Source organism: Macaca thibetana, chromosome 16, assembly GCF_024542745.1.
Source record: "Macaca thibetana thibetana isolate TM-01 chromosome 16, ASM2454274v1, whole genome shotgun sequence".
NCBI classification, from domain to species: Eukaryota; Metazoa; Chordata; class Mammalia; order Primates; family Cercopithecidae; genus Macaca; species Macaca thibetana.
The window spans coordinates 57,950,136-57,978,042 of record NC_065593.1 but is presented as its reverse complement, the minus strand read 5'-3'; the positions used below and the strand labels follow the sequence as shown (position 1 = coordinate 57,978,042).

General features: G+C 59.6%; 3 protein-coding genes across 8 annotated transcripts in view; 2 read left to right on the top strand and 1 right to left on the bottom strand.

Annotated features, from left to right (window-relative positions):
- OXLD1 (oxidoreductase like domain containing 1) overlaps positions 1-27,907 on the bottom strand; it is a 157,610-nt gene that overhangs the window by 70,726 nt on the left and 58,977 nt on the right. The window lies entirely within an intron of this gene.
- On the top strand, positions 17,321-26,836 carry GCGR (glucagon receptor). 2 transcript variants are annotated; one of them, XM_050764035.1, is made up of 14 exons: positions 17,321-17,438; positions 22,068-22,305; positions 22,656-22,758; positions 23,633-23,740; positions 23,819-23,940; positions 24,031-24,137; positions 24,213-24,369; positions 24,460-24,619; positions 24,694-24,754; positions 24,992-25,061; positions 25,381-25,469; positions 25,612-25,750; positions 25,820-25,861; positions 26,280-26,836. In XM_050764035.1, the coding sequence occupies exons 2-14, from the start codon at positions 22,246-22,248 to the stop codon at positions 26,535-26,537; spliced, it is 1,476 nt and encodes a 491-aa protein (XP_050619992.1). In that variant the 5' UTR covers positions 17,321-17,438; positions 22,068-22,245; the 3' UTR covers positions 26,538-26,836. The 2 variants fall into 2 exon arrangements, with proteins under 2 accessions (XP_050619992.1, XP_050619993.1); XM_050764036.1 differs by lacking the exon at positions 17,321-17,438 and adding an exon at positions 17,838-18,412.
- The window catches only part of LOC126939141 (anaphase-promoting complex subunit 11), a 94,659-nt gene continuing 91,544 nt past the window's right edge, over positions 24,793-27,907 (top strand). Inside the window, exon 1 of one of the 2 annotated variants that reach the window (XM_050764115.1) lies at positions 24,793-24,798. The gene's annotated coding sequence lies outside the window, so the exon portion shown is untranslated. Of the gene's footprint in view, positions 24,799-24,952; positions 24,957-27,907 lie in introns of those variants that run through there. The other variant, XM_050764114.1, reaches the window with a different exon arrangement.

The window sequence follows — 27,907 nt, the reverse complement described above, 5'->3', positions numbered from 1 at the left end:
GATCTCCTGACCTCGTGATCCGCCCGTCTCGGCCTCCCAAAGTGCTGGGATTACAGGCTTGAGCCACCGCGTCCGGCCTGTTTTTGTATTTTTAGGAGAGACGGGGATTCACCATGTTGGCCAGACTGGTCTCGAACTCCTGACCTCGTGATCCACCCACCTCGGCCTCCCAAAGTGCTGGGGTTACAGGAGTGAGCCACCGTGCCCAGCCTTATTTGCAATTTTAAAAAATCGCTTTGCAACCTGGGAGTAGAAGAACAATTCCTTGATCTGATGAAGAGCATTTCCTTAACAAGATATAGCAAAATTAAAAACCCATGAATTATAGAAAAGATATACATTTGATTATATAATATTTTTAAAAATATGCACGGCACAAAACTCTATAAACAAGTATACACGATGGAAGCCATGGTGGGGGATATCGGCCGGGGCCATGTCTAAGTCCTTGGCAGAGCCAGGTCACGCAGTGAGGAGCTGGGAGGGGCCTTGACAGGGCAGCAGTGGGTCAGGTTTGGGCATAAAGAAGACGTCCCAGCTGGTGGTTCTTCAAACAATTAAACGGAGAGTGGCCATGCGACCTGGGAATGCCACTCCCAGGTGAGTACCCAAGAGAAATGAAGACGTCCAGCCAGGCGCATTGGCTCACACCTGTAATCCCAGCACTTTGGGAGCCTGAGACAGATGGATCACTTCGAGCTCAGGAGTTAAAGATCAGCCTGGGCAACACAGGGAGACCCTGTCTCTTTAAAAAATACAAAAATTGCCAGGCGTGGTGGCTCATGCCTGTAATCCCAGCATTTTGGGAGGCCGAGGCGGGCGGATCACCTGAGGTCAGTAGTTTGAGACGAGCCTGACGAACATGGTGAAACCCCGTCTCTACTAAAAATACAAAAATTAGGTGGACGTGGTGACTAATGCCTGTAATCCCAGCTACTCGGGAGGCTGAGGCAGGAGAAGCACTTGAACCTGGGAGCGGAGGTTGCAGTGAGCCGAGATCTCGCCGTCGCACTCTAGCGTGGGCGACAAGACGAAACTTTGTCTCAAAAAAAAAAAAAAATTAGCTGGGCGTTGTCTTGTGCCTACGGTCTCAGCTATTCTGGAGGCTGAGATTGGAGAATCATTTGTGCCCACTGAAGCAGAGGTGGCAGTGAGCCAAGATCATGCCACTGCACTCCAGCTTGGGTGACAGAGTGAGACTCTGTATCAAAAAAAAAAAAACAAGTCTACATAAAATGTTGTGTGCGCCTGTGCATACCAGCACATCCACAATCACAGAGAGGCGGAAACAGCTGTGTCCATCAACAGAGGATGGCCACACAGGGTGTCCTGTGTCCGTGCAGTGGACTCTTTGGCCTTAGAATGACGTTCTGATCCATGCGGCGGCACCGACGGACCTTGGGCACTGTGCTGCGTGAAATAAGCAGGCACGGAAGGACAGACGCTGTGTGGCAGCACTTACAGGGGCATTTTTACGGAGCAAGTTTATGGAGACAGAAGCACATCAGCAGGTCTTAGGGCTGGGGAGGGAGGGATGTGGGAAGGGGGCGGGAGCTGGAGGGTGGAGGGCTCTTTCTGAGATGAGGAAATGATCTAAAACCGCCTGTGGCAGAAGACACAGAAACTGGCTGAGCTGGACGCATTCTGAATTGTGTGGTATGTGAATTATGTCTCAGTAAAGCCGTTAAAAAAACACCCAGGGGCCGGGCGCAGTGGCTCACGCCTGTAATCCCAGCACTTTGGGAGGCGAAGGCGGGGAGATCACCTGAGGTCAGGAGTTGGAGACCAGCCTGGCCAACATAGTGTAACCCCGTCTCTACTAAAATACAAAAATTAGCCGGGCGTGGTGGTGGGCACCTTTAATCCTGGCTACTGGGGAGGCTGAGGCACGAGAATTGCTTGAACCTGGGAACGGGAGGTTGCAGTGAGCCGAGATCGCGCCACTGCACTCCATCCTGGGCGACAGAGTGAGACGTCGTCTCAAAACAAACAACAACAACAACAAGAAAAACAAAACACCCGGTCAACCAAGTAGGCAATGGAGGGAGGGGTGACAGCTGGGGACGCCCACTGTCTGCTGGTGCCCCGGGCGATGCTTCCCCCTCCCAGCCCAGCCACCCCCTGCTCCTGGCCTGGATTTGAGGCCTAGAGAGACACGTGCCCTCCCCAGGGGATCCACGCCCCGCGGAATTAGGGTCTTGGTGCCCAAATGTGCGCCCGCTGGGGCAGAGGAGAATCCGCGGGGCCTGACGCAGAATCGCGCCCTCCCCGCAACCTGCCGGCTGCCCGGGCGCTCCCCATGGGCCCAGACCCAGGAGACAAAGGAGAACATGGGGGTTCGGGGGTGCACTGGGGCGCGGTCGGAGCCAGGCAGGACAAGAGGGCAGGGCTGCCGGGAAGGATGAGCGCCTTGGGGAGCCCTCTGCAGGGGAGACGCAGTTTGAAGCATTGGCTGATTTGTTCTCTCGCAGTGAGGCAGGAGAGGAGGGAATAATTGGGGTGACTCAGGGTTGAGACGTGAGCAAGAGAACGGCAGGGGCAGCCGGTTCTGGGTAAGGCTGGGCCTCACTCCTGTGGTAACAAGAGTTTCCACTTCAGCCTCTGATTGGCTGTGAGCCAATCCTTCATAAGGAGTCACCAATTGGAGGCCTCTAAAGGGCACCTGGGGTGTTACCAAATTCTCCCGGCTTCCTAAAAACCCCGGGGAGCGCTCTGGAGCCGCCTGCTCCGCCCACTGCCTCTCTGTGAATTGCACTTTGTTGTCTTCAGTGACTCTGCGCCTTCGTTACTCCGTTTTTTGGTTGTTTTGTTTGCCTTTTGTTGCTTCATTCTTTTGTTGCTTTCTTTGTGCCTGTTCAGTTCTTTGTTCTGCGCACAAGAACCTGAACAACTCGCAGTGGCGCCCTTCCCTCCGGTAACACCAGTTGCCCCTCCCCTGGGAAGCCCTCAGAGGATGGGAGCCTGCCTGGAAAAGCCAGAGTCCTGAGTCTCCTGCGTGAGTTCCAGAGACTCCTGGGAACCCTGGGGCCGGGTCATTGGGCAGGGGAAGGCTGGGTGAACCCAGGAAAGATGTGCAGAGCGCCTTGCCCCGTCACCCTCCTCCCAGGCCATGCCGCACCTGTCATCTGCCACCCAGGCCAGGGCTACACCTCACCTGCCACTCAGGCCATACCACACCCTCACCTGTTGCCCGGGCCACGCCCACATCCTCACCTGTTGCCCCTCCTCCTTGCTGCCCAGGAGGTCTCTGAAGATGCAGGCTCTACCTTCTACCCAGCCCCCAGCCCTCCACCTGCGAAGTGGATGTGAAGTCACTCTGTGCATCTCCACCTGCCCCCGCCCGTCGACCCTTGCCTTGCTCAGGGTACCACGCTCTTCCCTCCTCCTGCCCCTCATGGCCCCTCCTGTCTGCCCTGGCCCCCCACACATCCAGGGGCAGTTTGCTTCCTCCATTGACCTCCCCTCTCTGTGACATCTGTTTTTACAAACTTCAGGCATCTAAGCCGGGCGCACTGGCCCAGGCCTGTAATCCCAGCACTTTGGGAGGCCGAGGCGGGCAGATCGATCACTTGAGCTCAGGAGTTCGAAACCAGCCTGGCCAACATGATGAAACCCTATCTCTACCAAAAATACAAAACGTTAGCTGGCCGTGATGGTGCGAGCCTGTAACCTCAGCTACGCGGGAGGCTGAAATGAAGCACAAGAATCGCTTGCACCTGGGAGGTGGAGGTTGCAGTGGGCCAAGATCATGCCAGTGCACTCCAGCCTGGGCGACAGAGCGAGACTCCGTCTCAAAAAAACCAAAAGAACTACAGCCATCGGCTGTGTCCCCACTAGCAAGCCAGAGAGGAGCAGGGCTGGCTGTGTCTTCTCTGGCTGTGTCCCTGCAGCCACGAGGCCTGTTCTTCCTCTGTGCCAAGCCTGCCAAGGACCCAGCCTTGTGAAGGATGGATGAACGAATCATTGAGCAAATGAATAAGCATGTGAACAGGTGAGTGAGAAGCCGGCAGAGGCAGTGGGGCGGGTGGTCCACCCAGCTGGCCAGCGGCCTGTCACTCCCTGAGTGACCTCTGGGTGGCAGCCACGTGGCGCTGTTGGCTCAGGAGGGCTTGGGGCTGGAGTGGGGCTGGGATGGGGCTGGAGTGGGGCTGGGATGGGGCTGGGACTGGACCAGCCAGGCAGGGTGAGGAGGGTGGCAGCGCCCAGTGCTGCCTGGACAGATGGGGTGCTGGACAGCAGGACTGTGATGGGGGCTCCTTTATGCCCAGCCGGCCCTGGATGAGGCCTCAACTTGCTGACTGAGGGTGAAACAGGCTCAGGGTGATCAGGCTCAGCTTGCGGGGGCGGCCTGTCCTGGCGGAGGGTCCTCCTCACCCCACCCCAGCCTGCTGCAGGCCGTCTGCGGAGGAGCTGGCGAAGGTGGTGTTTTCCAGTTTGCTTGGGACATGAATGGTCTGGCAACAGAGGATGGCAGCCACAGCATCCTTCCCCGGGGTCTGACTCCACGCTGCAGACAGAGGGGCTGGGCTGGTCATCCTAGACCTGGGAGCCCATCTGTCCAGCCACCAGTGTCTGTCTGTCTGGGTCCCTGCTGGGGGAGAGTCTGCAGCAGGGAGACCCCGGCATCTCCGAGTGTGGAGGGGAGATTCTGGCTGCCTGAGGTGAGTCACTTGGGGGGATGATTGTGGGGCTGGGTTGGGACTTGGCAGGGCTCGGGGGTGGGCACTGCAGGGGAAGCAGCTGCAGGCAGGTTGCAGAGGAGGCCTAGCTGAGTTTCCCGCGTGGGACCCCAGGGTCTCTCCAACCCACTCCAGCTTGCAATCTACTCTCCTGTCCTGTGACCATGTGTGGTCACCTGCCCTCAGGGCACAAACGGAGTCTAGCTCTGTTTTCCAGGGACAATTCCAGACCCATGATCCCGGAAGCTCGGGGCCTGCCTTTATCCCAGCGCCCAACCCCAAGATCCCCCAGTGAGGGAGCTGATGCAGCGGTCACCACCGCCCCCAACCCAGGAGCAACACCGAGGCTGCACCTGGAGGCAGGAACGAGGTGCTGATGCGTCCTCTGCAAGGGGTCCCACCTCCCACAGCAGGTCTCTCGGCTGCAGCTCAGCCCCAGCCCCTGCAGTCTCCAGAGTCCCGGTCACTGGGGGCTCTGCAGGCCACCTTTTCAGCCCCCGGTCCAGGTCAGGCAGAACCCAGGGCCCACCGTCCCCTCCTGATGGCTCAGGACCCCCTGGGGGAGTTCCCTGTGTGACACAGAGGGCACGCTCACCCTGCTGGGAAGGCTCACTGCTTCCCAAGGGGTCTGAGCTTTACTGGCACCTCGCTGCAGTCCCTTCCCCGGGGAGACTCCGGGGCTTTCCCTGTGGGACCAGGCACCCGGAAAGGCAGCTCTGTCCCTGCTGAGTCACGCCCGCCACCCTGCAGGCGGGAGGGCATCTTCCTAGCTTCTCCTCCAGCCAGGAGTGCGGCCGGGACCTGGGAACCTCCCTGGATCCACCCCGCTCTCCGGCAAGGTGTTCCAGCAGCCTGTGTCCACACACGCAGCCCCGCAGAGCAGGTTTCGTGATGCCTGGAGACAGTCACTTCCCCTTCCTCCTCCTGGGACTTCTTGGTCACACGGGCTGAGCCGCAGAGGGTGCGTGACCTGGGCTGAGCTGGGCTTTGGCAACTGGGGACTTTGGTTTGACGGTTGGTGGGGGGGAGGCTTTCCTAACTTCCAGGGGTGTGAGTGGCAGGAGGTGCAGATGACAAGACAGTGGCCATTGCCTGGGGCTGAAACCAACGCAGCGGTGGGCGGAGCACAGGGAACTCCGGAGAGGGAGCCGGCCCGAGTCAGCTGCTCCTGGGGGTGCTCCCCACATCATCTGGTGATGTGACCGTTTGTCCTTCCAGCCCATTTCAGTTGAGTTTCCAGGGACTTACAACCAACAATGTCTCAACTGACATTTGGGCTTTTCAAGCACTAGAATTGCTGGTGACGGCAGGAGCGTTAACACGCTCTGGGGCGGGACAGGGACTGCGGACTGAGCGGGCTCCAGGGGAATGCAAGCTGCCTCCCTGCTGAGCCGGGCCAGGACGGACACGCTCACTAGGTCCGTCTCCACGTACCGTGGGCCAGCGCTGTGGGGCTCACTCCAGGGGAGACAGCAAGTTGACTCAGCCACTGCTGTGTGGCTGCTGCTCTATTGAGTTTATGGTCGTCCATGGCATCTGCCAGGGCCCATCTGGTTTTTGTGGGAATCGTGCCCATGAATTTAACAGGGATAAGATGGGCACTGCCGTCTTGTCTTTTTTTTTTTTTTTTTTTTTTTTTTGAGACGGAGTCTGGCTCTGTCACCCAGGCTGGAGTACAGTGGCCGGATCTCAGCTCACCGCAAGCTCTGCCTCCCGGGTTCACGCCATTCTCCTGCCTCAGCCTCCCAAGTAGCTGGGACTACAGGTGCCCACCACCTCGCCCGGCTAGTTTTTTTTTTTTTGTATGTTTTAGTAGAGACGGGGTTTCACCGTGTTAGCCAGGATGGTCTTGATCTCCTGACCTAGCGATCCGCCCATCTCGGCCTCCCAAAGTGCTGGGATTACAGGCTTGAGCCACCGTGCCTGGCCTTTTTTTTTTTTTTTTTGACATGGAGTCTCACTCTGTCGCCCAGGCTGGAGTGCAGTGGTGCGAGTTTGGCTCACTGCAACCTCTGCCTCCCGGGTTCAAGCGATTCTCCTGTCTCAGCCTCCTGAGTAGCTGGGATTACAGGCACCCACCACCACGCCCGGCTAATTTTTGTATTTTTAGTAGAGACGGGGTTTCACCATCTTAGCCAGGCTGGTCTTGAACTCCTGACCTCAGGTGATCCACCCACCTCAGCCTCCCAAAGTGCAGAGATTACAGGTGTGAGCCACCACACCTGGCCTATGTTTAATACTTTTTTAGAGATGGAGTCTCGCTTTGTTGCCCAGGCTGGAGTGCAGTGGCGCGATCACGGCTTGCTGCAACCTTCGCCTCCCAGGTTCAAACGATTCTCCCACCTCAGCATCCTGAGTAGCTGGGACCACAAGCATGTGCCACTGCACCTGACTAATTTTTTATATTTTATTTTTTTTGAAACGAGTCTCACTCTGTCGCCCAGGCTGGAGTGCAATGATGTGATCTCAGCTCACTGCCAGCTCTGCCTCCCAGGTTGATGCCATTCTCCTGCCTCAGCCTCCCGAGTAGCTGGGACTACAGGTGCCTGCCACCATGCCCGGCTAATTTTTTCTATTTTTTAGTAGAGACGGGGTTTCACCATGTTAACCAGGATGGTCTTGATCTCCTGACCTCGTGATCCGCCCGCCTCGACCTCCCAAAGTGCTGGGATTATAGGCGTGAGCCACCACACCTTGGCCTAATTTTAAAATTTTTTTGTAGAGACAGAGTCTCACTATGTTGCCCAGGCTGGTCTCAAACTCCTGGTCTCAAGCTGTCCTCCTGTTTTGGCCTCCCAAAGTGCTGGGATAGCAGATGCGAGCCGCTGTGCCGGGCCTGTAATCGCAGCTCACAAGTGACCCGTGTGGATTCCTCTCTCCTTGTGTGGCTCAGGTCTGGAATGTCAGCAAGGGGCCACCCGCTCTTCTTCTTCTTTTGAGACGGAGTTTTGCTCTTGTCACCCAGACTGGAGTGCAATGGTGCAATCTCGGCTCACCACAACCACTGCCTACGGAGTTAATCTGATTCTCCTGCCTCAGCCTCCCGAGTAGATGGGATTACAGGCGTGCGCCACCATGCCCAGCTAATTTTGTGTTTTAGTAGAGACGGGTTTCTCCATGTTGGTCAGGCTGGTCTCGAACTCTCAGCCTCAGGTGATCTACCCGCCTCAGCCTCCCAAAGTGCTGGGATTACAGGTATGAGCTGCTGTGCCCGGCAGGTCACCCACTCTTGTCTCTTTTGTGGCACTCCCAGCTGCCCATCCATCGCTTCCTGTATCCATCACGGCCTCTAGGGTGGCCCCATGAGCCCACTCGTGTTGGTGCCCCAGTGAGTTGCCCCCACCTTGAGTGTGAGTGGGAGCAGGCTCGCTTCTATGAATAGGATGTGGCCAAAGTGACAGGCTTCCCTTCCAAGGGGAGGTCACGCCAGCACTGGGCTTCTGTTTTCCTCTCTGTCTTACACGTTCCGAGCAGAGCCGGCTGCCAGGTACCGAGCTGCCCCGAGAAAAAGCCCCCATGGCAAGAAACTGATGTCTCCAGGCAGCAGTCAGGGACCCGAGACCTGAGATGGCAGAAGGTGAGCTTGGAAAGGGACCCCACAGTCGGGCCTTGAGATGCCCACAGGCCCGGCCAACACCTCGGCTGCAGCCTTGTGAAAGTCCCTGAGCAGGGGACCCAGACTTCTGTCCCACAGTAACTTGGAGATAATAAATGTGTGCTCTGAGGTCAGGAGCTCGAGACCACGCTGGCTAACACGGTGAAACCCCGTCTCTACTAAAAATACAAAAAATTAGCTGGGCGTGGTGGCGGGCGCCTGTAGTCCCAGCTACTTGGGAGGCTGAGGCAGGAGAATGGCATGAACCCGGGAGGCAGAGCTTGCAGTGAGCCGAGATCGCACCACTGCACTCCAGTCTGGGCGACAAAGCAAGACTCTGTCTCAAAATAAATAAATAAATAAATGCGTACTCTTCTATGGCACTGAGTGTGGAGTGATTTGTTATGGGCAGTAGATAGCTAATGCCTGCCCTTAGGATACCAAGTCCTCATCTCTTGCGGGCCCAAGACCCTGGGAGCCACGCCTGACTTGCCGCCTGTTGAAGGGCCACGCGTTCCTTGTTGCTGCCATTCCGGGGTCCCCTCACCCCAATACACTGGGAGCCAGTTCCAAGGGAGGCTCTCCTGCCATCAATCCTGGCTCAGGGGAACACTGAGCTCCTCCTTGATGCTGAGGGCCAGTGGTTCCTTATTGCCTGGCGACCAGAGTGTCCTCCAGGTCCTCTTCCAATACTAGCACCTCCCAGCTCAAAAACACCCAACCCAGCACTCCTGTTCCTCCGTCTCCCGGCCTTCCCTCGACACTGGGCCGAGGCAGCCTGTGCACCTGCCCCAAGCTCCCAGGAGCTGACCTGGCAGTGGATTCAGCCTGGTTCCCAGCATCCTTACCAGGATTTGGAAAATGCTCCTATCAATCAATAAAGGCCCCACTCGGGCCTTCTGCCACCCTCCCCTCCACCATCCTCCATTTCCATTTCCACCGGTCCGCCCCGTCCTGCCAGGCTGCGGCTCCTTGCAGAATGACCCACACCCTCCAGTCACAGGGACAGAACGTCCTAGTTACTGGCCTAGAATTTTGCGGGAGACAGGGCAGACCCTAAGGAGGACACCTGCCTTGGGGGAGACCTTTGCAAGGTCCTGGCAGTGGGAACCACTCCCGCCACTTCGGAGGGAACAGAGGGCAGGGATCTAAGAGGCTTCTACCCAACACCAGGTCATAGCATCCCACCCACTCGCTGCCACCAGGGCCCTGACTCCAACACGGGAGGCAGACCAGGCTCCATCACCCTGGGATCAAAGCTTGGGCCCGAGTGTTGGCCCCGTCTGCACTCTGGCTTTGGGAACGAGGCTCGCTGTCCATGCTGCTGGGGTGCTGCATTCGTTTCTGGCGCTTCTGTAACAAGGTGCCGCAGAACAGGGCTCCAACAGCAGGAGCCCATTCTCCCACAGGCCTGGAGGCTGGACGTTCGAGACCGAGGTGTCTGCAGAGTTGGTTCCTCCTGAGGCCTCTCTCCCTGGCTTGTAGATGGCCCCCTTCTCCTGAGTCCCACACAGGGGCATCCCTCTGTGTGTATCTTCTGTGTCCTCGTCTCTCTTCCTTTTCTTTTCACTTCTTTTTTTTTTTTTTTTTTTTTGAAGACAGGTTCTCTCTCTGTCGCCCAGGCTGGAGTGCAGTGGTGTGATCATAGCTCACTGCAGCCTCGACCTCCCAGGCTCAGGGATCCTCCTAGCTCAGCCTCCCAAGTAGCTGGGACCAGAGGCACATGCCATCACACCTTACTAAATTTTTTTTTTTTTTTTTTTTTTTTTTGAGGCGGAGTCTCGCTCTGTCGCCCAGGCTGGAGTGCAGTGGCGCGATCTCGGCTCACTGCAAGCTCCGCCTCCCGGGTTCCCGCCATTCTCCTGCCTCAGCCTCCCGAGTAGCTGGGACTACAGGCGCCGCCACCACGCCCGGCTAATTTTTTTGTATTTTTAGTGGAGACGGGGTTTCATTGTGTTAGCCAGGATGGTCTCGATCTCCTGACCTCATGATCCGCCCGTCTCGGCCTCCCAAAGTGCTGGGATTACAGGCTTGAGCCACCGCGCCTGGCTAAATTTTTTTTTTTTTTTTTGAGACGGAGTCTCGCTCTGTCACCCAGGCTGGAGTGCAGTGGCCGGATCTCAGCTCACTGCAAGCTCCGCCTCCCGGGTTTACGCCATTCTCCTGCCTCAGCCTCCCGAGTAGCTGGGACTACAGGCGCCCGCCACCTCGCCCGGCTAGTTTTTTGTATTTTTTTAGTAGAGACGGGGTTTCACCATGTTAGCCAGGATGGTCTCGATCTCCTGACCTCGTGATCTGCCTGTCTCGGCCTCCCAAAGTGCTGGGATTACAAGCACGAGCCCCCACACCTGGCCAAAATTAAAATTTATAATAGCTTTAAACATCCTAAAATATTAAGGGAAGAATCTAACAAGAAATGTACAAGTTTGGCTTACTGAAAACTAGAAAACATTGCTGAAATTAAAGAAGATCCAAATAAATTGAGAGCTATATCACGCTCATGGACTGGAAGATTCAGTGTTGTGAAGACGTTCGTGCTTTCTAAACTCACCTATAGATTCAACTGAATCTCAATTGAAATCTTTTTTTTTTTTTTTTTTTTTGAGACGGAGTCTCCCTCTGTCACCTAGGCTGGAGTGCAATGGCACAATCTTGGCTCACTACAGCCTCTGCCTCCTGGGTTCTAGTGATTCTTGTGCCTCAGCCTCCCTAGTAGCCAGGATTACAGGCGTGCACCACCATGCCTGGCTAATTTTTATATTTTTTTTTAGTAGAGAGAGGGTTTCACCATATTGGCCAGGCTGGTCTCGCACTCCTGACCTTGTGATCCGCCTGCCTCAGCCTCCCAAAGTGCTGGGATTACAGGCATGAGCCACTGCACCTGGCCGAGAAAAAATTTTATATTTGGGCTTTATCAAAATTAAAAACTTCCCTGTGTAAAATGATTCAGAAAATGAAAGAATGGCCAGGTGTGGAGTTTCACAACAAGAGCGAAACTCAGTCTTAAAAAAAAAAAAAAAAAAAAAAAAAAAAAAAAAAGGGGGCCGGGCACGGTGGCTCACGCCTGTAATCCCAGCACTTTGGGAGGCCGAGGTGGGTGGATCACGAGGTCAGGAGATCGAGACCATCCTGGCTAACATGGTGAAACCCCATTTCTACTAAAAAAATACAAAAAATTAGCTGGGCGTGGTGGCGGGCGCCTGTAGTCCCAGCTACTTGAGGCAGTGAGCCGAGATTGTGCCACTGCACTCCAGCCTGGGCGACAGAGCAAGACTCCGTTTCAAAAAAAGAAAAGAGCAAGCCATTGAGCCGAAGAAAATATTTATGAAACAAATATCTGGTAAAAGACAGGCCTGGTAGGCCGGGCGCGGTGGCTCAAGCCTGTAATCCCAGCACTTTGGGAGGCCGAGACGGGCGGATCACGAGGTCGGGAGATCGAGACCATCCTGGCTAACACGGTGAAACCCCGTCTCTACTAAAAAGTACAAAAAACTAGCCGGGCGAGGTGGCGGGCGCCTGTAGTCCCAGCTACTCGGGAGGCTGAGGCAGGAGAATGGCGTGAACCCGGGAGGCGGAGCTTGCAGTGAGCTGAGATCCGGCCACTGCACTCCAGCCTGGGCGACAGAGTGAGACTCCGTCTCAAAAAAAAAAAAAAAAAAAAAAAAAAAAAGACAGGCCTGGCATAGTGGCTCATGCCTGTAATCCAAGCACTTTGGTAGGCCGAGGCGGGCGGATCACCTGAGGTTGGGAGTTCAAGACCAGCCTGATCAACATGGAGAAACCCTGCTGTCTCTACTAAAAATACAAAATTAGCCAGGCATGGTGGTGCATGCCTATAATACCAGCTACTCGGAAGGCTGAAGCAGGAGAATTGCTTGAACCCGGGAGGCGGAGGTTGCAGTGAACTGAGATCATGCCATTGCACTCCAGCCTAGGCAACAATAGCAGAACTCTGTCTCAAAAAAAAAAAAAAAAATCTGGTAAAGACTCTCTAGAATGTTTAAATTACCTGGCTGGGTGCAGTGGCTCACACGTGTAATCCCAGCAGTTTGGGAGGCCCAGGTGGGCATATCATGGGGTCAGGAGTTCGAGACCAGCCTGGCCAACGTGGTGAAACCCCGTCTCTACTAAAAGTACAAAAATAACTGGACATGGTGGTGCACACCTGTAATCCCAGCTACTTGGAAGGCTTAGGCACAAGAATCACTTGAACCTGGGAGGTGGAGGTTGCAGTGAGCCAAGATCACACCATTGTACTCCAGCCTGGGCCACAGAGGAGGACTTCATCTCAAACAAACAAACAAAAAAATCAAACAAACCAGCCAGGTGCAAGGCTCATGCCTGTAATCCCAGCATTTTGGAAGGCTGTTGCTCTGTTGCCCAGGCTGGAGTGCAGTGCCACGATCTCAGCTCACTGCAACCTCCATCTTCCATATTCAAGTGATTCTCCTGCCTCAGCCTCCCAAGTAGCTGGGACTACAGGAGCCCACCACCACACCAGGCAAATTTTTGTATTTTTAGTAGAGATGGGGTTTCACCATGTTGGCCGGGCTGGTCTCGAACTCCTGACCTGAAGTGATCCACCCGCCTCAGCCTCCCAAAGTGTTGGGATTACAGGCGTGAGCCACCACACCCAGCCTCAACTTTCTTTTTTTTTTTTTTTTTTTTTTTTGAGACGGAGTCTCACGCTGTTGCCCAGGCTGGAGTGCAGTGGCGCGATCTCGGCTCACTGCAAGCTCCGCCTCCCGGGTTCCCGCCATTCTCCTGCCTCAGCCTCCTGAGTAGCTGGGACTACAGGCGCCCGCCACCGCGCCCGGCTAATTTTTTGTATTTTTAGTAGAGACGGGGTTTCACTGTGGTCTCGATCTCCTGACCTTGTGATCCGCCCGCCTCGGCCTCCCAAAGTGCTGGGATTACAGGCTTGAGCCACCGCGCCCGGCCAGCCTCAACTTTCTAGTGAACCCTCCACTCTCTGTTATTTTTATTCCTCTTGGATTTTTCTTGTTTCTCTTTTTTTTTTTTAAGACGGAGTTTCATTCTTGTTGCCCAGGCAATGGTGCGATGGTGTGATCTTGGCTCACTGCAACCTCCGCCTCCTGGGTTCAAGCAATTCTCCTGCCTCAGCCTCCCGAGTAGCTGGGATTACAGGCATGCACCATTACGCCTGGTGAATTTTGTATTTTTAGTAGAGATGGAGTGTCTCCATGTTGGTCAGGCTGGTCTTGAACTCCTGACCTCAGGTGATCAGCCCGCCTCAGCCTCCCAAAGTGCTGGGATTACAGGTGTGAGCCACCGCGCCCGGCCTTTTTGTTGTTTCTTCCAAGAGATTTCTTCAACTCAATTTTTCAATCCTTCTACTAAATTTTTAAAATTCCAGATATTCTATTTGTAGCTGGCAAGGGCTTCTCCTGTCCTCTGCTTGTTTTCCAAAGCATTCTGTTCAGTGTTTATGGGGTCATCATCCTTTCATATCTCTAAGGATAATCAGAGTGGTTAAAATATTCTTGAAGTTTTCTTCTGTTCTCTGCAGTAGCTCTGTTTCCTTCAATTTCCTCTTTTCCAAGTGATTGGTCTCTCTCATATACCTGGAGGTCTTGCTTTGCATTCACTTCTAAGAGCAAAAGGTGCTAGGATGCAGTCTGCAGGTCCATTCACTTTGTCATAAGATTTGTGCCTTGTGTTATAGGTTGTGGGGAGAAACACTGGTTACAAAACTATATCAAAGTAAAAATATATTAATGCACAGTGAAGACACCTGGGGGAAAATGCCCTTTAATGCTCACAGAGGTTCTCTCTGAGGGGCGGCCCCACCACGCTCCTGTTTCCCTTCCCGCATTTCCACGTTTTCTGGACCCAGATGCAGCCTCCCCTCCCACCCCTGGTCCCTCCGCCCTGGCTTCCGGCTGCCCCTTTCGTCCCTCCTCCTCAGCCTCTTTCAGAACTCCAGGGTGGGGCTTCTGAGTCTCGCTGGCAGGCACCGAGCCTTGCAGGCAGTATGGGCTCCAGAAGTCTCGCTGAACGCCAAAATTAAGCTCTGCAGGTGCCGTCTCCAGAATCCCCAGCAGACAGACAAAAATCCCACATCTCAGGGATTGGGGTTGCAGACCAGCCCCCAGTCCTGCTGCAGCGCGCCTGGCAGCACAGGACCAAGCACACCTCCAAGAGGGCCCCCTGCAATAAGGAGGGCCCTAGGGATTGGATGGAGGGCAGGTCCCCCCACTCCCACTGCTGCGTGGGAAGGCCCCGCCCCCTCCATTCCCAGCTGCCCTCTGTTTATATGTCTCACCAATGTAAGGGAAACCAGAACTGGATAGCAGTTGAAAAACATATTTTGTTCAGGACTATTGTAATAAGGGAGAAAAGATTTTAGTATAGACCTGGGCTCAAGTCTGAATGTGGCATGGGCGAGTGGGATTTAAATCCCAGGAGCAGGGTGGGGTCAGTGGGTGGAAAATTACTGGGACGAAACACCTGTCTGGAGGATTCTGGGGGTGGCGGAGGCTGAGGACCCTACCAGGTAACAGGAAGCTTGCTGGAGGCAGGCAGGGTGAGCAGACATCGTCTGGGGGTGACAGAGGCTGAGGACCCTACCCAGGTAACAGGAAGCCTGCTGAAGGCAGCCAGGGTGAGCAGACGTCGCCTGGGGGTGGTGGAGGCTGAGGACCCCATCAGATATGGGGGATGGAGGCTTCTTGCCAAACTGACTTAGCAGAGTTCTTGCTAAATCTGGATTTTACAAGGCAGAATGCAGATGAGCCTGCGAGAAGGTTCTGAAGCCAGACTACAGTTTGGTCAAGCAAAGAATCTTGTCATAGATTCAGTCATATAAATAAGGCTCACCCAGCCCAGGGGAGGGTCCACACCCTATCTGTTCCCTCTCCTTCCCCACACTGAGTCCAAACCTTTCAAGTTTTGCCCCCTTCACACACTCCAAATTTATTCTTCTACTTCTCTTCCTGTGGGTACCAGACTCCAGCCACCCAGCGCTTACCTGGGACTGCTGGGCCTCTGCCCCGCAGGGACCTGTCCTCCAGGAAACAAAGCTGGACACAGGAGGGCAGGGAGGACTCCTCCAGGGCCGGGGCACTGTCTCCTCAGCCCCACGGCACTTGACTTAGGCAGAGCCTGCAGCACCCTCACCCCAGTCCCTGCAGCCACCAGGAGGTGGTCCCCATCATCCCATCACCCCCATTCACAGAGGTCTCAGACTGAGGCTGGTGGGGGACGTACCATTACCCAAGATCAGAACCCTGTTGTCTGTGCCTCTGGAGAGGTGGGGGCAGGAGCTGAGGGACGGTTTGGGTGGAGAGGGGAGAGGATGCGGCAGCAAGGGCAGATGCTGGCAGGTAGAGATAGACTTTTATGACCTTTGCCTTCTGACTTTTGCCTCTGGCCACTGCTCGGACCACAACAGAATGCGCCTCTCCGGGAACAGGGCTTCCTATGGGCTGGGAAGCACGGAGCCCCCACAGTGTGGCTATGTAGGGGAGTGAGGACCAGGCGGGGGCAGGCCTGTGGGGGTCACAGAACAGGGCTAAGCTTCAGAGGGAAGTGGCCCCTGGGAGGGGGAATGGCTGGGGTTAAGACCCTGGGTTCCAAAGCCCCCTAAAACAGAAGCAGAATTAAGGAGAAAGGACCCCCAAGACCAAGGACAGCATCTATGAAAGGAGCCCTCCATGGGCAGGGCATGTCCCAGGACGAGGGTGGCCAGGACAGATCCAGGGAAATATAGGAGCAGCGGGACCCGGAGATGGAGTGGAGATGCCAGAGGGAGGCTTCTCAATGGGGGCGGAGGCACCATCCGGACAGAGACAGGCACTGAAGACAAGTGTCAGCGGGAGGGGCTCTGGGTGGGGAAGAAGACTGGGACTTGGAGGAAGATCTCTCCAGGGAGAAGGGAGGAGGGGGAAGGAGAAGGGGAGGAAGTGGAGTGGGAGGAAGAGAGTGCTCATCCTGGAACCCACAGCCTCGGGAAGAACTTTCCAGAAGGAAGGCATGACCATCAGTGTCCCAGGATACTGAGAGGCCAGGAAACGTGAGGTCTCAAGGCGTCCATGGGGTTGTGGTGACCCCAAGATCACTGGGCACAGAGCAGGGACGGCTGGAGGTAGAAGGGGAGGGACGCGGGCTGAGGTTCTAGCGGCTCCAAAGCCAGCTGTGAGGTTGGCTTTAGGAGGAATGAGGAAGGGGAGAATGTCCCCCTTAGCGTGCCTCTTGGGGAAGGCAGGGGTTCTGGCTGGGGCTTCTCCACTCCCAGGAAAGGAGGTGGTGTGGAAGGAGGGGGTGGGACGGAGGAGAGAGCCCCGCGGCCGCAGGACCAGCAGGTGGGGGACCAGGGTCAGCGCTGCTGGAGGTGCCTTAGAGCGACAGGACTGGCCAGAGACCGGGGAATGTGGCACAAAAAAAGTTAAAGGGCACCCCAGGGACCGCCCTGCCGGTCCACCCATGTCACCCATGTCGGCCCCCCTCCAGCCCCCATTGCTCTGCAGGGAAAGGAACCCGGAGCCGCGGTGGGGGCGAGCGGGGGTGTCGGTTCTTCCAGAAAATTAGGAAGGCAGTAGGAAAGAAGCATTGAGAACCTGGGGCCGCGAGGGAAAGCGGGCGAGGGGGCGCCCAGGGACGCGGAGGGAGCTAGAGGAAGGGGCGCTGAGCCATCGCCCCCACGCCCCGCCGCGCCCCTCCACGTCCCAGGGTGTCCCCGCCGGGAGCCGGGACCCATCGCGACCACCACCCGCCGGGCCAGGGTCCGCGGGGTCCGGGATCTGCAGGATTGGGGTCTGCGGAACCAGGACCCGTGGGACAAAGGTCTGTGGGGCGCAGGTCCGCGGGGTGGAATTCAGGGCGCCGGGTCTGCGGATGGCCAGGGGCGGGGTCCGCTCCGCGGGTACCGGGCGCTCACCGGGCTCCCCGCGCAGGGTGGGCAGGACCGAAGCTCGCCGGGAGGCTGCGCGGAGGGCGGGCGGGGACCCTCGGCTATCGCTCCCCGCCCGCGGGGCCGCCCCCGCGCCCGCCCTCCGCCGCCGCCCTCGCCCTGCGTCGCAGCCGGAAAGTTTGCACCGACCCCGATCCGGCAGCGCCGCGGAGACGAGCGGTCACCGGCGCCCGACCCGAGCGCGCCCGGAGGACGGCGGGGAGCCGAGCCAAGCCCCCAGCAGCGCCTCGCGGTGAGCACCTGGGCCGCGGCCCCGAGGGGACGTTCGGGAGCCGAGCCAGTGGGGGCAGAGACTGCGGGGCTGGCGCGGCGGGGCTGGGGGGCGCGGGGAGGAGGGAGCCGGCCGGGCGGTCTCCGGGGCCTGGGCTGGTGCGGTCCTCGGTCCCGTCGGACACCCCCGTTCCCAACCCCGGCTCGGACACCACCCGGTCTCGCACCGTCGGGCAGGTCCAGGGGTCTCAGCCCCTCCCCGGTTCTCTGGTCCCGGGGGCGCGGCTGGGGGCGGGGATGTCGCTGGCTGCCTGGCGCCCTGCGGCGGCCACACTCCCCGCTCTGGGCCCCGGGCCCGCCGCCCTGGGAGCGCACAAAGCGCCGCGGACGCGCCCCCGAGGCGCGGGGTCTCACCAGCTCTCGCTCCCCTCGGCGGGCTCCTGCCCCCAGGACTGCCCGGTGGCACCGACGCGGCCCGGGATGGGGTGAGGGGTGTCTGCGCCCCACCTGGCCTTTCCTCTGCCGCGGCCCACACTGGCGACTTTGACCCCAGCAAGCGGGTCACTGCCCTGCCAGGCTCCGGCCTCTGCGGCGCCCCCGCCACCGGCCCGACTCGGCCACCGGGCTTGTGCTCCTACTCCGAACCGACCGACCCAGCCCTCTCGGCGCCCGCATCCTCCAAGGACCGGCCAGGGCTGCTTTCTGCCCTTGCTATTGGGCGCATGAGGGTTGGGGGGTCGGGGCGCACCCAGGCCGGCACCCAGGCCTGCCCCGCCCCCACGGGGTGAGGGCTCAGGGCTTTGTCAACAGCCTGTGGCCCCTGATCCCGCCCTGGTGCCCTGACCTTCCGCTGCCTTCTCTGGTTTCACAAAAACATCCCGGCTCCGATGCCGGAGCTCCTCAAAGCGTCTGAGAGGCCCCTTGCGGACGCCCTGGGAGCCCCGCTGCCTTCCTGAACCAGTGGCCGCTGCACCCATCCTGGGGGCCCAGCTCCAGGTCTGCGAGTCCCTCAGCCACCCCCAGTGGGAATTGGTGGAGCCTGAGGGAGCCATGAGCACACAAGAGTCACGTGTTCTGCCAGGGCGGACATGGGACAGGACAGGGGGTGCCAGCCCTGCAAAGGGGCCAGGGCAGTGGAGCTCAGGTGGCCCCAAGGCCTGGTGGTGGCTGGTGTGGCCCGGCAGGCGGCTGTGGGAGGGAGGAAGGGGGTGGTGTGCGGTGGAGGGGCTAGGAAAGGCGGGCAGGGCACCTCGGGAGACCCCCTCATTGGGCACCTCGGGAACCCCCCCGGCATTGGGCACCTCGGGAACCCCCCGCATTGGGAACCTCAGGAACCCCCCGCATTGGGCACCTCGGGAACCCCCCCCGCATTGGGCACCTCGGGAACCCCCCCCGCATTGGGCACCTCGGGAACCCCCCCCGCATTGGGCACCTCGGGAACCCCCCCCTGCATTGGGCACCTCGGGAACCCCTCCCCTAATTCTTATGACTCCAAGGCCTGAGAAGGAGCTTGGTCACCTGGACTGTGAAGGCCGAGGGTGGGGTCTCTGGTGGGTGGCCCCACCTACCAGCAGCGTCGCCAGCAGGGTAATAAGGGGCACTGCGGCCATGGGGAGCCCCGGGTGGCACCTCCACAGCTGGGAGTTTCTGTCCACTTCTTCAGTCAACAGACATTGATCCCGGGCTGACGGGGGCCCGGGGTTGTCAGTGTCTCCTGTCAGGGGAGAGGGCTGGGTGAGATCATCAGAGGAGCCTCCCTTCTTCCCTTCAGGCTGGTGTCACCTTCAGTGACGGGGCAGGGTCCCTATTTGGGAAGTTAAATCATCATCCCCGTCCCAGGACCACAGCGGTCTCAGCCTTGCTCTCTAGGCCAGGCTGTCTCCTGGGTGCTCAGCTGGAAATTGGCCCATCCCCCCGGCTTCACCCACCCCTGCTGGGATGAGGGGCTGGAGTCTCCCTACCCACATGGGACCCACCGCCCGCAGGGAACGGAGGACCCCCACACTCCTACACCTCCTGCCTCACTATCAGAGACCCAGTGGAGAATTGCCCCCCACCCCACCTCTTGTATTCAGAGGCCCTGACCCCTAAGGATCCAGGACTAGGGTTGCCCTGATGGGGAGCCCACCTGTGGCCTGTGGATGCTGAGCTGTTAGGGGAATCCTCCAGGATCCCCAGCCCCACTTTCCCAACCTTCTGTTGAGGTTGGGGGGGACACAGAGAGCCCCACTCCCTCTTCCTCCCCACTCCTGGGCCCTGACTGCTTCAAAGAAAGGCCTGGGGAACTGGGCAGCCCGCCCCTCCCTCAGCTCACTGGGGTCTCCAGACTGCATGCACGGCTGGAAGGTGGGGCCCCGGCACTCGAGGACCTTGTGTGTGGAGGCGCCATCTCCTCTCGCACTGGCTTGGGGGTGCTCCCAGTGGCTCTGGGGTCAACATGGCAGTCATTGAATGGCTCCTGTTTCTCTGGCAGAGTTGGGGCAGAGCCAGGCTTGGCCACGCTGGGCTCTAAGGGGCTGTCATTTTGCCCAGGGAGCTCCTGGCTGGGCTGTCCTCTCCCCAGGGTGAGCACGCAGGCCCCTAACCCCCACTGCAGGGCCCCCAGGCAGGGAACAGCTTATCAGCCAGTGTCCTTCCTCCTTGGCCCCTGCCTGCATCTCCACCATCCGCCCTGCTCCATCTGCCGTTTGTCTTTCTCCCCGTCCCCTGCCCAGAGCCCCAGGCCTCCCCTGCACCCCTGAGCCTGCCCACCTAGCAGTGCCCCTCCTCCAGGGCCCCTCCTCCAGGGCCCCTCGGGGTTGGGGGTGCACACAGCAGGGAGAGGTGGCTCCTGCTGCTCCTCACCCAGCCCAGCTCAGTGGCCAGAGCCGCCCAGGGCAGTGGCAGCAGATGGGGCTGTTTGATCAGAATCAGGAAAAATAAGGCCCCTTGGGTGACCCCAGAGCTGGGGACGCCAAAACTGCTCCTCCTCCCCAGGGAGAGCCCCCTCCCTACTCCGTGGGTCCTTCGCCCCAGTGCTAAGCCTGCATGGCTGCTCACCTGGCTCAGGGACTGGGGATCAGTGATGCATGGGTCCTGCCTCCCATCGGCCCCTACCTGAGCCCAGGGTCCAAGGGCTGCGGTTGGGAGCCCCTTAGCAGGCTGTGACGCAGGTGCCTGTCCCTTTCATTCAGCTGTCACCCTGTTTGGTGCATCTCAGGCCCTGTTAGCAGGAGGAGCCCGAGGTGGTGCTGGCCCCACGCAGGCTCACCCAGCAGCTGCCTGGAGGAAGCTAAAATCCAGGCTGTCCCATGGCAGCCAGCTGTCCAGCCCGGCCCGGAAATCCTCCGCTCCAGCGGCAGCCTTCGCCCTTCTCCTCGCCCCTCTCCCCGGCTTCTTCCTGGCACTGCCTTCCAGCTGGCCGGCCCTCCATCTGCCCAGCCCTCCATCCACACCTCTTATTCCGTTTGAGGGTGCCCCAAAGAAGAGCTCATCGCAGCCTGGGGGCTCACAGCCAGCCACTCGCGGGCCCCGGCACTTGCACACGGGCCCCACGGGAAGACCCTCCCTGCTTCTCCCACAGAATTCAGTTGGTGCAGAAACTAGGCTCTACAGCAATGCAAGGCCGATTTGTGGAGCTGTTCCCGCCCCAAACTCCCAGCTCAGATGCTGGCTCTGGCCTGGGACCAGGTGCTGTGACTCCCGCAGCCCTGGCAGACACCACAGGGGCTGTCCTCCCCACCCTGTGCCCCCACTCTAGGCCAGCTCCTCCTCCGAGCCGGCGCTGGCAGTGCTAATCTCAAAGGAATGTGCAGCCAGCCTGTAGTGTCCCATGGGACCCAGGAAGCCCAACCGAGCCTTGCATGGCACCCATGGGGCACCTAGGCACCACAGTGCTGGGCAGGGGCATGCATGTGACACAGATCCCCGAGTGTGGGTCCCACACACTTGGCCTGGCACAGCTGCAAGCCAGCCCAGCCACTTTGCTCACCGTGGCACTGGGGCCAAGTGATGGAAGGTCTGGGCACCGCCACCCTCAGGCTCGGCACGTTGGCTCAGGTCAGCCTGGCAAGCCAACTTTCCCAGGGGCTAAGAATGGGTGAGGACCGGAACCGACGGGGGCTGTCAACTGAGGGAGGAGGTCAGCATCTGGGGAGGCTGGTCCCCTGCCAAGAGCATTGGGTCACCCGGCAGGAGGGTGGCTGCCAACAGCACTGAGACAAGGGGCTCTGGGACCCTCAGAGCTGCCAGCCAGCCAGCGCTGGGTGGCAGGAAAGCCAGCTCCACTTCCTACTGGCAAGGAGTGACTCCTGCTGGGGTCTCCTCCCTCCCAGCTCCCTCTTTTTTTTTTTTTTTTTTTTTTTTTTTTTGAGACAGTCTCTCTCTGTTTGCCAGTCTGGAGTGCAGTGGCTCCGTCTTGGCTCATTACAAGCTCTGCCTCCCGGGTTCACGCCGTTCTCCTGCCTCAGACTCCCGAGTAACTGGGACTACAGGCGCCCACTCCCATGCCCGGCTAATTTTTTTATTTTTAGTAGAGACATGGTTTCAACTATTTTAGCCAGGATGGTCTCGATCTCCTGACCTTGTGATCTGCCTGCCTTGACCTCCCAAAGTTCTGGGATTACAGGCGTGAGCCACCATGCCCAGCCCCCAGCTCCCTCTTTATCCGTAGGACTCTGAGACTGAGAGGGGCAGCTTAAGGGGAGGGCCCCCCCACTGGCCAGGGCTCCCCAGGCTCTGCTGCTCTGCCACTCAGCTGCCCTCGGAGGAGCGCGCACACCCACCAGGACTGCATTGCCCCAGCCGTGCAGCCCCTGCCAGATGTGGGAGGCAGCTAGCTGCCCAGAGGCATGCCCCCCTGTCAGCCACGTCGACCCCTGCTACTGTTGCTGCTGCTGCTGGCCTGCCAGGTGAGGACTCACAGCACCCTCAGCACCCAGGGGCCCTCCTGAGGACTGCACACTGATGGTTCTCTGCCTGCCTGCCTGCCTGGCTGTCCGTCTGCCTATCTGTCCATCTGCCTGCCTGTCCATCTGTCTGTCTGCCTGTCTGTCTGCCTGTCTGTCTGCCTGCCTGTCTGTCTGTCTGTCCATCTGCCTGTCTGCCTATCTGTCTGTCTGTCTGTCTGCCTATTTCTCTGCCTGTCTGTCTGCCTGTCTGTCTGCCTGCCTGTCTGTCTGTCTGTCCATCTGCCTGTCTGCCTATCTGTCTGTCCATCTGCCTGCCTGTCTGTATGGTTGCTTGTGCATGTGTCCCCCAGCCACAGGCCCCCTCCGCTCAGGTGATGGACTTCCTGTTTGAGAAGTGGAAACTCTACGGTGACCAGTGTCACCACAACCTGAGCCTGCTGCCCCCTCCCACGGGTGAGCCCCCACCCAGAGCCTTTCAGCCTGTGCCTGGCCTCAGCATTTCCTGAGCTCTTCATGGGAAGGTTCCTGGGTGCTTATGCAGCCCTTGAGGATCCCGCCAAGGGGCCCCACCACCTCAGGCCCCACCACCATGGGCAGGTGACGTAACCAGGTAGCTGAGCCACAGAGCTGGGGACTTGCCTAAGGCTGCAGAGCCAGGAAATAACAGAACAGTGGAATTGCTGCGTGCCCCCAGGCCCAGATGCGTAATACCGCCTATAGCCCCATGGAGTTTTCAGTGGGCAGACAGTGCCAGGGTGTGGGAGGTGGGACCCAGAGGGTCAGCAGAGGACACAGGCCTGGGAAGGCTTGGGTGGAGAGTGCATATCATGGCCTGGACACTTGGGGTGCAGGGCGAGGCTAGGGCTGGAGGACTTACCTGGGAGGCAGTGCCATGGTTCAGACGAGGGAGGCAGCCTCCACTGGGCAGAGGGGACCGGGTGTGGCAGCCACAGGTTTGGCAGTGCACCTGGGATGGATGAAAATGGCATTGGGGTTCAGCCCCCAGAGAGGGAGGTACTGTGAGAAAGTCACGGAGAATGGGGGACCCCAGTGTGGGTTTGGGGGACATCTGAGATGGGGGTTCTCCGAGTGAAGGTGTCCTGCAGAGCTGGAACTCAGGGATGGGCTGGGAGTGCTAGGGGAGGCTGGCCCAGGGGAGATGGATGGTCAGGTGAGGAAGTTGGAGGTCAGATTGGGGAGGTGGAGGTCAGGTGGGGGAGGAAGCAGCCCAGGTCATGTCCTGGGGGGAGGTGACAGCTGAGCTCAGGCCTCCAGAGAGAGGTAAGAGGCCTGCTGAGGGAGCCCCTTCTCCCACCCTGCCCTGCAGAGCTGGTCTGTAACAGAACCTTCGACAAGTATTCCTGCTGGCCAGACACCCCCGCCAATACCACGGCCAACATCTCCTGCCCCTGGTACCTGCCTTGGCACCACAAAGGTACCCATAGAGGGAAGGAACAGTGGGAGGGGCGGGCCCAGGGGTGGCGCTGACCCCAGCCTCCCCCAACACACGCAGTGCAACACCGCTTCGTGTTCAAGAGATGCGGGCCCGATGGTCAGTGGGTGCGTGGACCCCGGGGGCAGCCTTGGCGTGACGCCTCTCAGTGCCAGATGGACGGCGAGGAGCTTGAGGTCCAGGTCAGCCGGCGGCAGGCGGGCGCGGTGGGGCTGGATGGGAATGGGCACGGGGGTCCCCGCCCGGCCCTCACAGGCCACTGTAACTCGCAGAAGGAGGTGGCTAAGATGTACAGCAGCTTCCAGGTGATGTACACGGTGGGCTACAGCCTGTCCCTGGGGGCCCTGCTCCTCGCCTTGGCCATCCTGGGGGGCATCAGGTAGGATCCCGCCAGTGCCCGGGGCGGCCGCAGAGGGCAGGGAGGAGGGCGGTCGCTGACTGGCTGTCCCCACAGCAAGCTGCACTGCACCCGCAACGCCATCCACGCGAACCTGTTTGTGTCCTTCGTGCTGAAGGCCAGCTCCGTGCTGGTCATCGATGGGCTGCTCAGGACCCGCTACAGCCAGAAGATTGGCGACGACCTCAGTGTCAGCATCTGGCTCAGTGATGGAGTGAGCCCCCGTAGGCGGCCCCACACAGGCGGGTGGGCGGGCAGCCAGGCAGGTGGCCACGTGGCCACGCTCACACTGCACCTGTGCCAGGCGGTGGCCGGCTGCCGTGTGGCCGCTGTGTTCATGCAATATGGCGTCGTGGCCAACTACTGCTGGCTGCTGGTGGAGGGCCTGTACCTGCACAACCTGCTGGGCCTGGCCACCCTCCCTGAGAGGAGCTTCTTCAGCCTCTACCTGGGCATCGGCTGGGGTGAGTGGGCCGGCACCGGAAGGGGTCGGGGCAGGCTGGCCAAGCCTTGAGACCACAGCTGCTGCCCCCCACAGGTGCCCCCATGCTGTTCATCATCCCCTGGGTGGTGGTCAGGTGTCTGTTCGAGAACATCCAGTGAGTATGAGCGGCCGGACGGCCCGGGGAAGGGGCCGGGGGGCTGGGGTGTGGAGCTCTGGCCCGAGGCAGGGAGGGGCCGGGGATGAGCCTGGTGCCTGGGGAGGGTGGTCATTCGTGACCTTCTCCCTTCGTTTCCTGAGGCCTGAATTAGATACTGGCAAGATCGGGACGGGGGTGCTGAGGGCTGAGGGGCCGGGGGCTGTGCCCCAGTTTGTGAGTGGCCCGGCCTCGCAGGTGCTGGACCAGCAATGACAACATGGGCTTCTGGTGGATCCTGCGGTTCCCCGTCTTCCTGGCCATCCTGGTGAGGAAATGAAGAGCAAGGACCGCACGCCAGGGCCCTCCTCCCTTGGCGTCCTGAGGCTGCCCCAGGAGGCAGCATCCTGTCTGGGAGGGCCAGGAGGGAGCTGGCACCCAGACAGGACACCAGGACACTGGCCAGCACCCTGGGCACTGAGCCAGGCTGCTCCTCCCTGGCTGGGTGCCCACCAGCCCCAGGGCTCTGTGCCAGGGCCTATCTGGCTGCCAGACCCACCTGCAGGAGGGTCAGGTGGGGCCTTCCAAGGGCACAGAGCTGTCCCCTGGGGCTCTGGGTGCCCCTGACTCGTGCCCTTCTCACATAGATCAACTTCTTCATCTTCATCCGCATTGTTCACCTGATTGTGGCCAAGCTGCGGGCGCGGGAGATGCACCACACAGACTACAAGTTCCGGTGGGTGCCACGGCGGGCCGGCGCCTCGGGATCTGGAGACCCTCAGGGCCAGAGGGCAGCTGGGTGGGGGGACTCCAAGCGCCACGTGGATGGTGCGGGCCGAGGGCGAGGGTGGTGGGTGACTCGGGCTCTGCCTCTGTAGACTGGCCAAGTCCACACTGACCCTCATCCCCCTGCTGGGTGTCCACGAAGTGGTCTTCGCCTTCGTGACGGACGAGCACGCCCAGGGCACCCTGCGCTTCGCCAAGCTCTTCTTCGACCTCTTCCTCAGCTCCTTCCAGGTGCCTGCCCGCCCGCGGCTCCCCCACCCGGGGCGCAGCATGCCACCCCTGACCACCGTCTCTCTCCAGGGCCTGCTGGTGGCTGTCCTCTACTGCTTCCTCAACAAGGAGGTAGGTGGCAGTGGGGGCGTCTGAGACCATCAGCCCTGGCCGTCAGGGTCAGGGGCAGAGAGTGGCACAGGGATGCCAGCCCCACCCCTGCTCAGGGGTTGGAACACATGTGGCCCAAGCCTTTCCCTCCACATGCTCTTACGGGGTGCAGTTGCCGTGGCGCTGGCTGTCAGGCCCCCAAGACAGGTTGGCCTCAGCCCCATTGCTAGGGTGTCCACAGCGGGGGTCCCCAGATGTCTGCAGACTGTGCTTTCCGTGGCGATGCTGGGTGGCATAGCTGTGCCCAGCAGGGAGCTTGTGTCGCTCTGCACCCCTCAGAGTGGAGACTGGGCATCTCTGACGGGGCCCACAGCAGGTCCCGGTGGGGCGGAGAGGACAGGCAGACCCCAGGACTGGCCTGCCCCACCCCCCACCCCAGGTGCAGTCGGAACTTCGGCGGCATTGGCACCGCTGGCGCCTGGGCAAAGTGCTGCAGGAGGAGCGGGGCACCAGCAACCACAAGGCCCCATCTGCGCCTGGCCAAGGCCTTCCTGGCAAGAAGCTGCAGTCTGGGAGGGGTGGTGGCAGCCAGGACTCATCTGAGGAGATCCCCTTGGCTGGTGGCCTCCCTAGGTTGGCTGAGAGCCCCTTCTCAACTCTGCTGGGACCCCAGCTAGGGCTGGACTCAGGCACCTAGAGGGCATCGCTGGACAACCCAGAACCAGACGCCCAGCTGAGGCTGGGGGCAGGGGAGCCAAAAGCAGCCTCCGCCTATCCCCAACCCCCAGTGTGGCAGTCCGAGAGATGGGGCCTCCTCTCCCTGCACCTGCCCTGTCCCTGGTTCGGGGGCGAGCTGAGGAGTCCAGGGAAGAGGTAGGGGCTGTGCTGCGAACTGCTCACCAGTGTCCCCATGGATGTTGGCACGTGCTACATGCGTGGAGATGTCCTCCAACAATAAAGAGCTCAAGTGGTCACCGCGCATGTCCTGGAAAGCAGGGCTGGAAATGCCGGGCCGAAGCAGTGGGGATGGAACAGCAGTGGGTGGTCAGCGCCAGTGCGGGTCGTTGAAAGACCCCTGCTGTCCCAGTTCACAGAGAGTTGGCACTGGAACCCCAGAGGATCCCGAAGGCAGCCAGCCTGTGCCCATCTGAGCAGGCCCTGGCCACCTTCCCATCCTGGTTCTGGCAGGCATCCCCCTGGACGCTTTGGCCACCAGAGGGTCACCATTCACCAGCAGAAATGTGAGGGGCACAGTGGCTAAGGGAGCATGAGGCATCACAGTCCCCCAACCCACCCCATCAGCACTGGATTCACCCAGAGGGTGTCTCCTCCCTGGAGGCCGTGAGGACACTGGTACCTGGCTCACCAGCCCGCCCTTCCTCTGAGCCTCCTGGCCTCCGCTTCATCTCAGCTCCAGCCCCCTCGGGCAATTTGCAGGCCACGTAGCAGACTGAAGCAGGAAGAAATGGGCCTGAACATTGCCACGGGTCCAGGTGACGAAGCAGTGCAAGTTGCCCAAACTCTGCACAGGACCCACGGCGTGCCACACAGAGAGGTCCAGCCTACGCCAGTCCTCCTGCCACTGCATGGTGGGTAGGTGCCCTGCTTGCCAGCCAGGGAGCACCAGGAAAGAGCTGCCTCCTGCATGTTGGACACAGGAGGTGCTTGAGGGTGGGGTCTCCCATTGTCTGGGGCACACCCTGAATCTAAGGGCCCAGGGACCACACAGCAGGGGTGGAGACAAGTCCAGGGTGGAAGCCCATGAGGGGCCTGTGGTCAGTCCTCGGGGTGGTCCCTATGGTAGGTGCTGTGAGACCTGCTGAGGTGTGTGCATGGGCTGGGGAAGGAGCCAGCCAGGTGCCCCTGCTCTGAGGAGCTGCTGGGAGGTGCCGCTGGACCCTGGGGGAAGGGGTGCTCACAGGCCCCGCCTGGGCCACGTGGGCTGGAGCCGCTCAGGCAGAGCCGGACTAATTGGGGCAAATGAGGGGACAGGAGGCCTCTGAGGAAAGGTAAATAGAATTACTCACCCACCAGGCACTGGGGCCCTCCTGGGGGGGCCCTCACCCT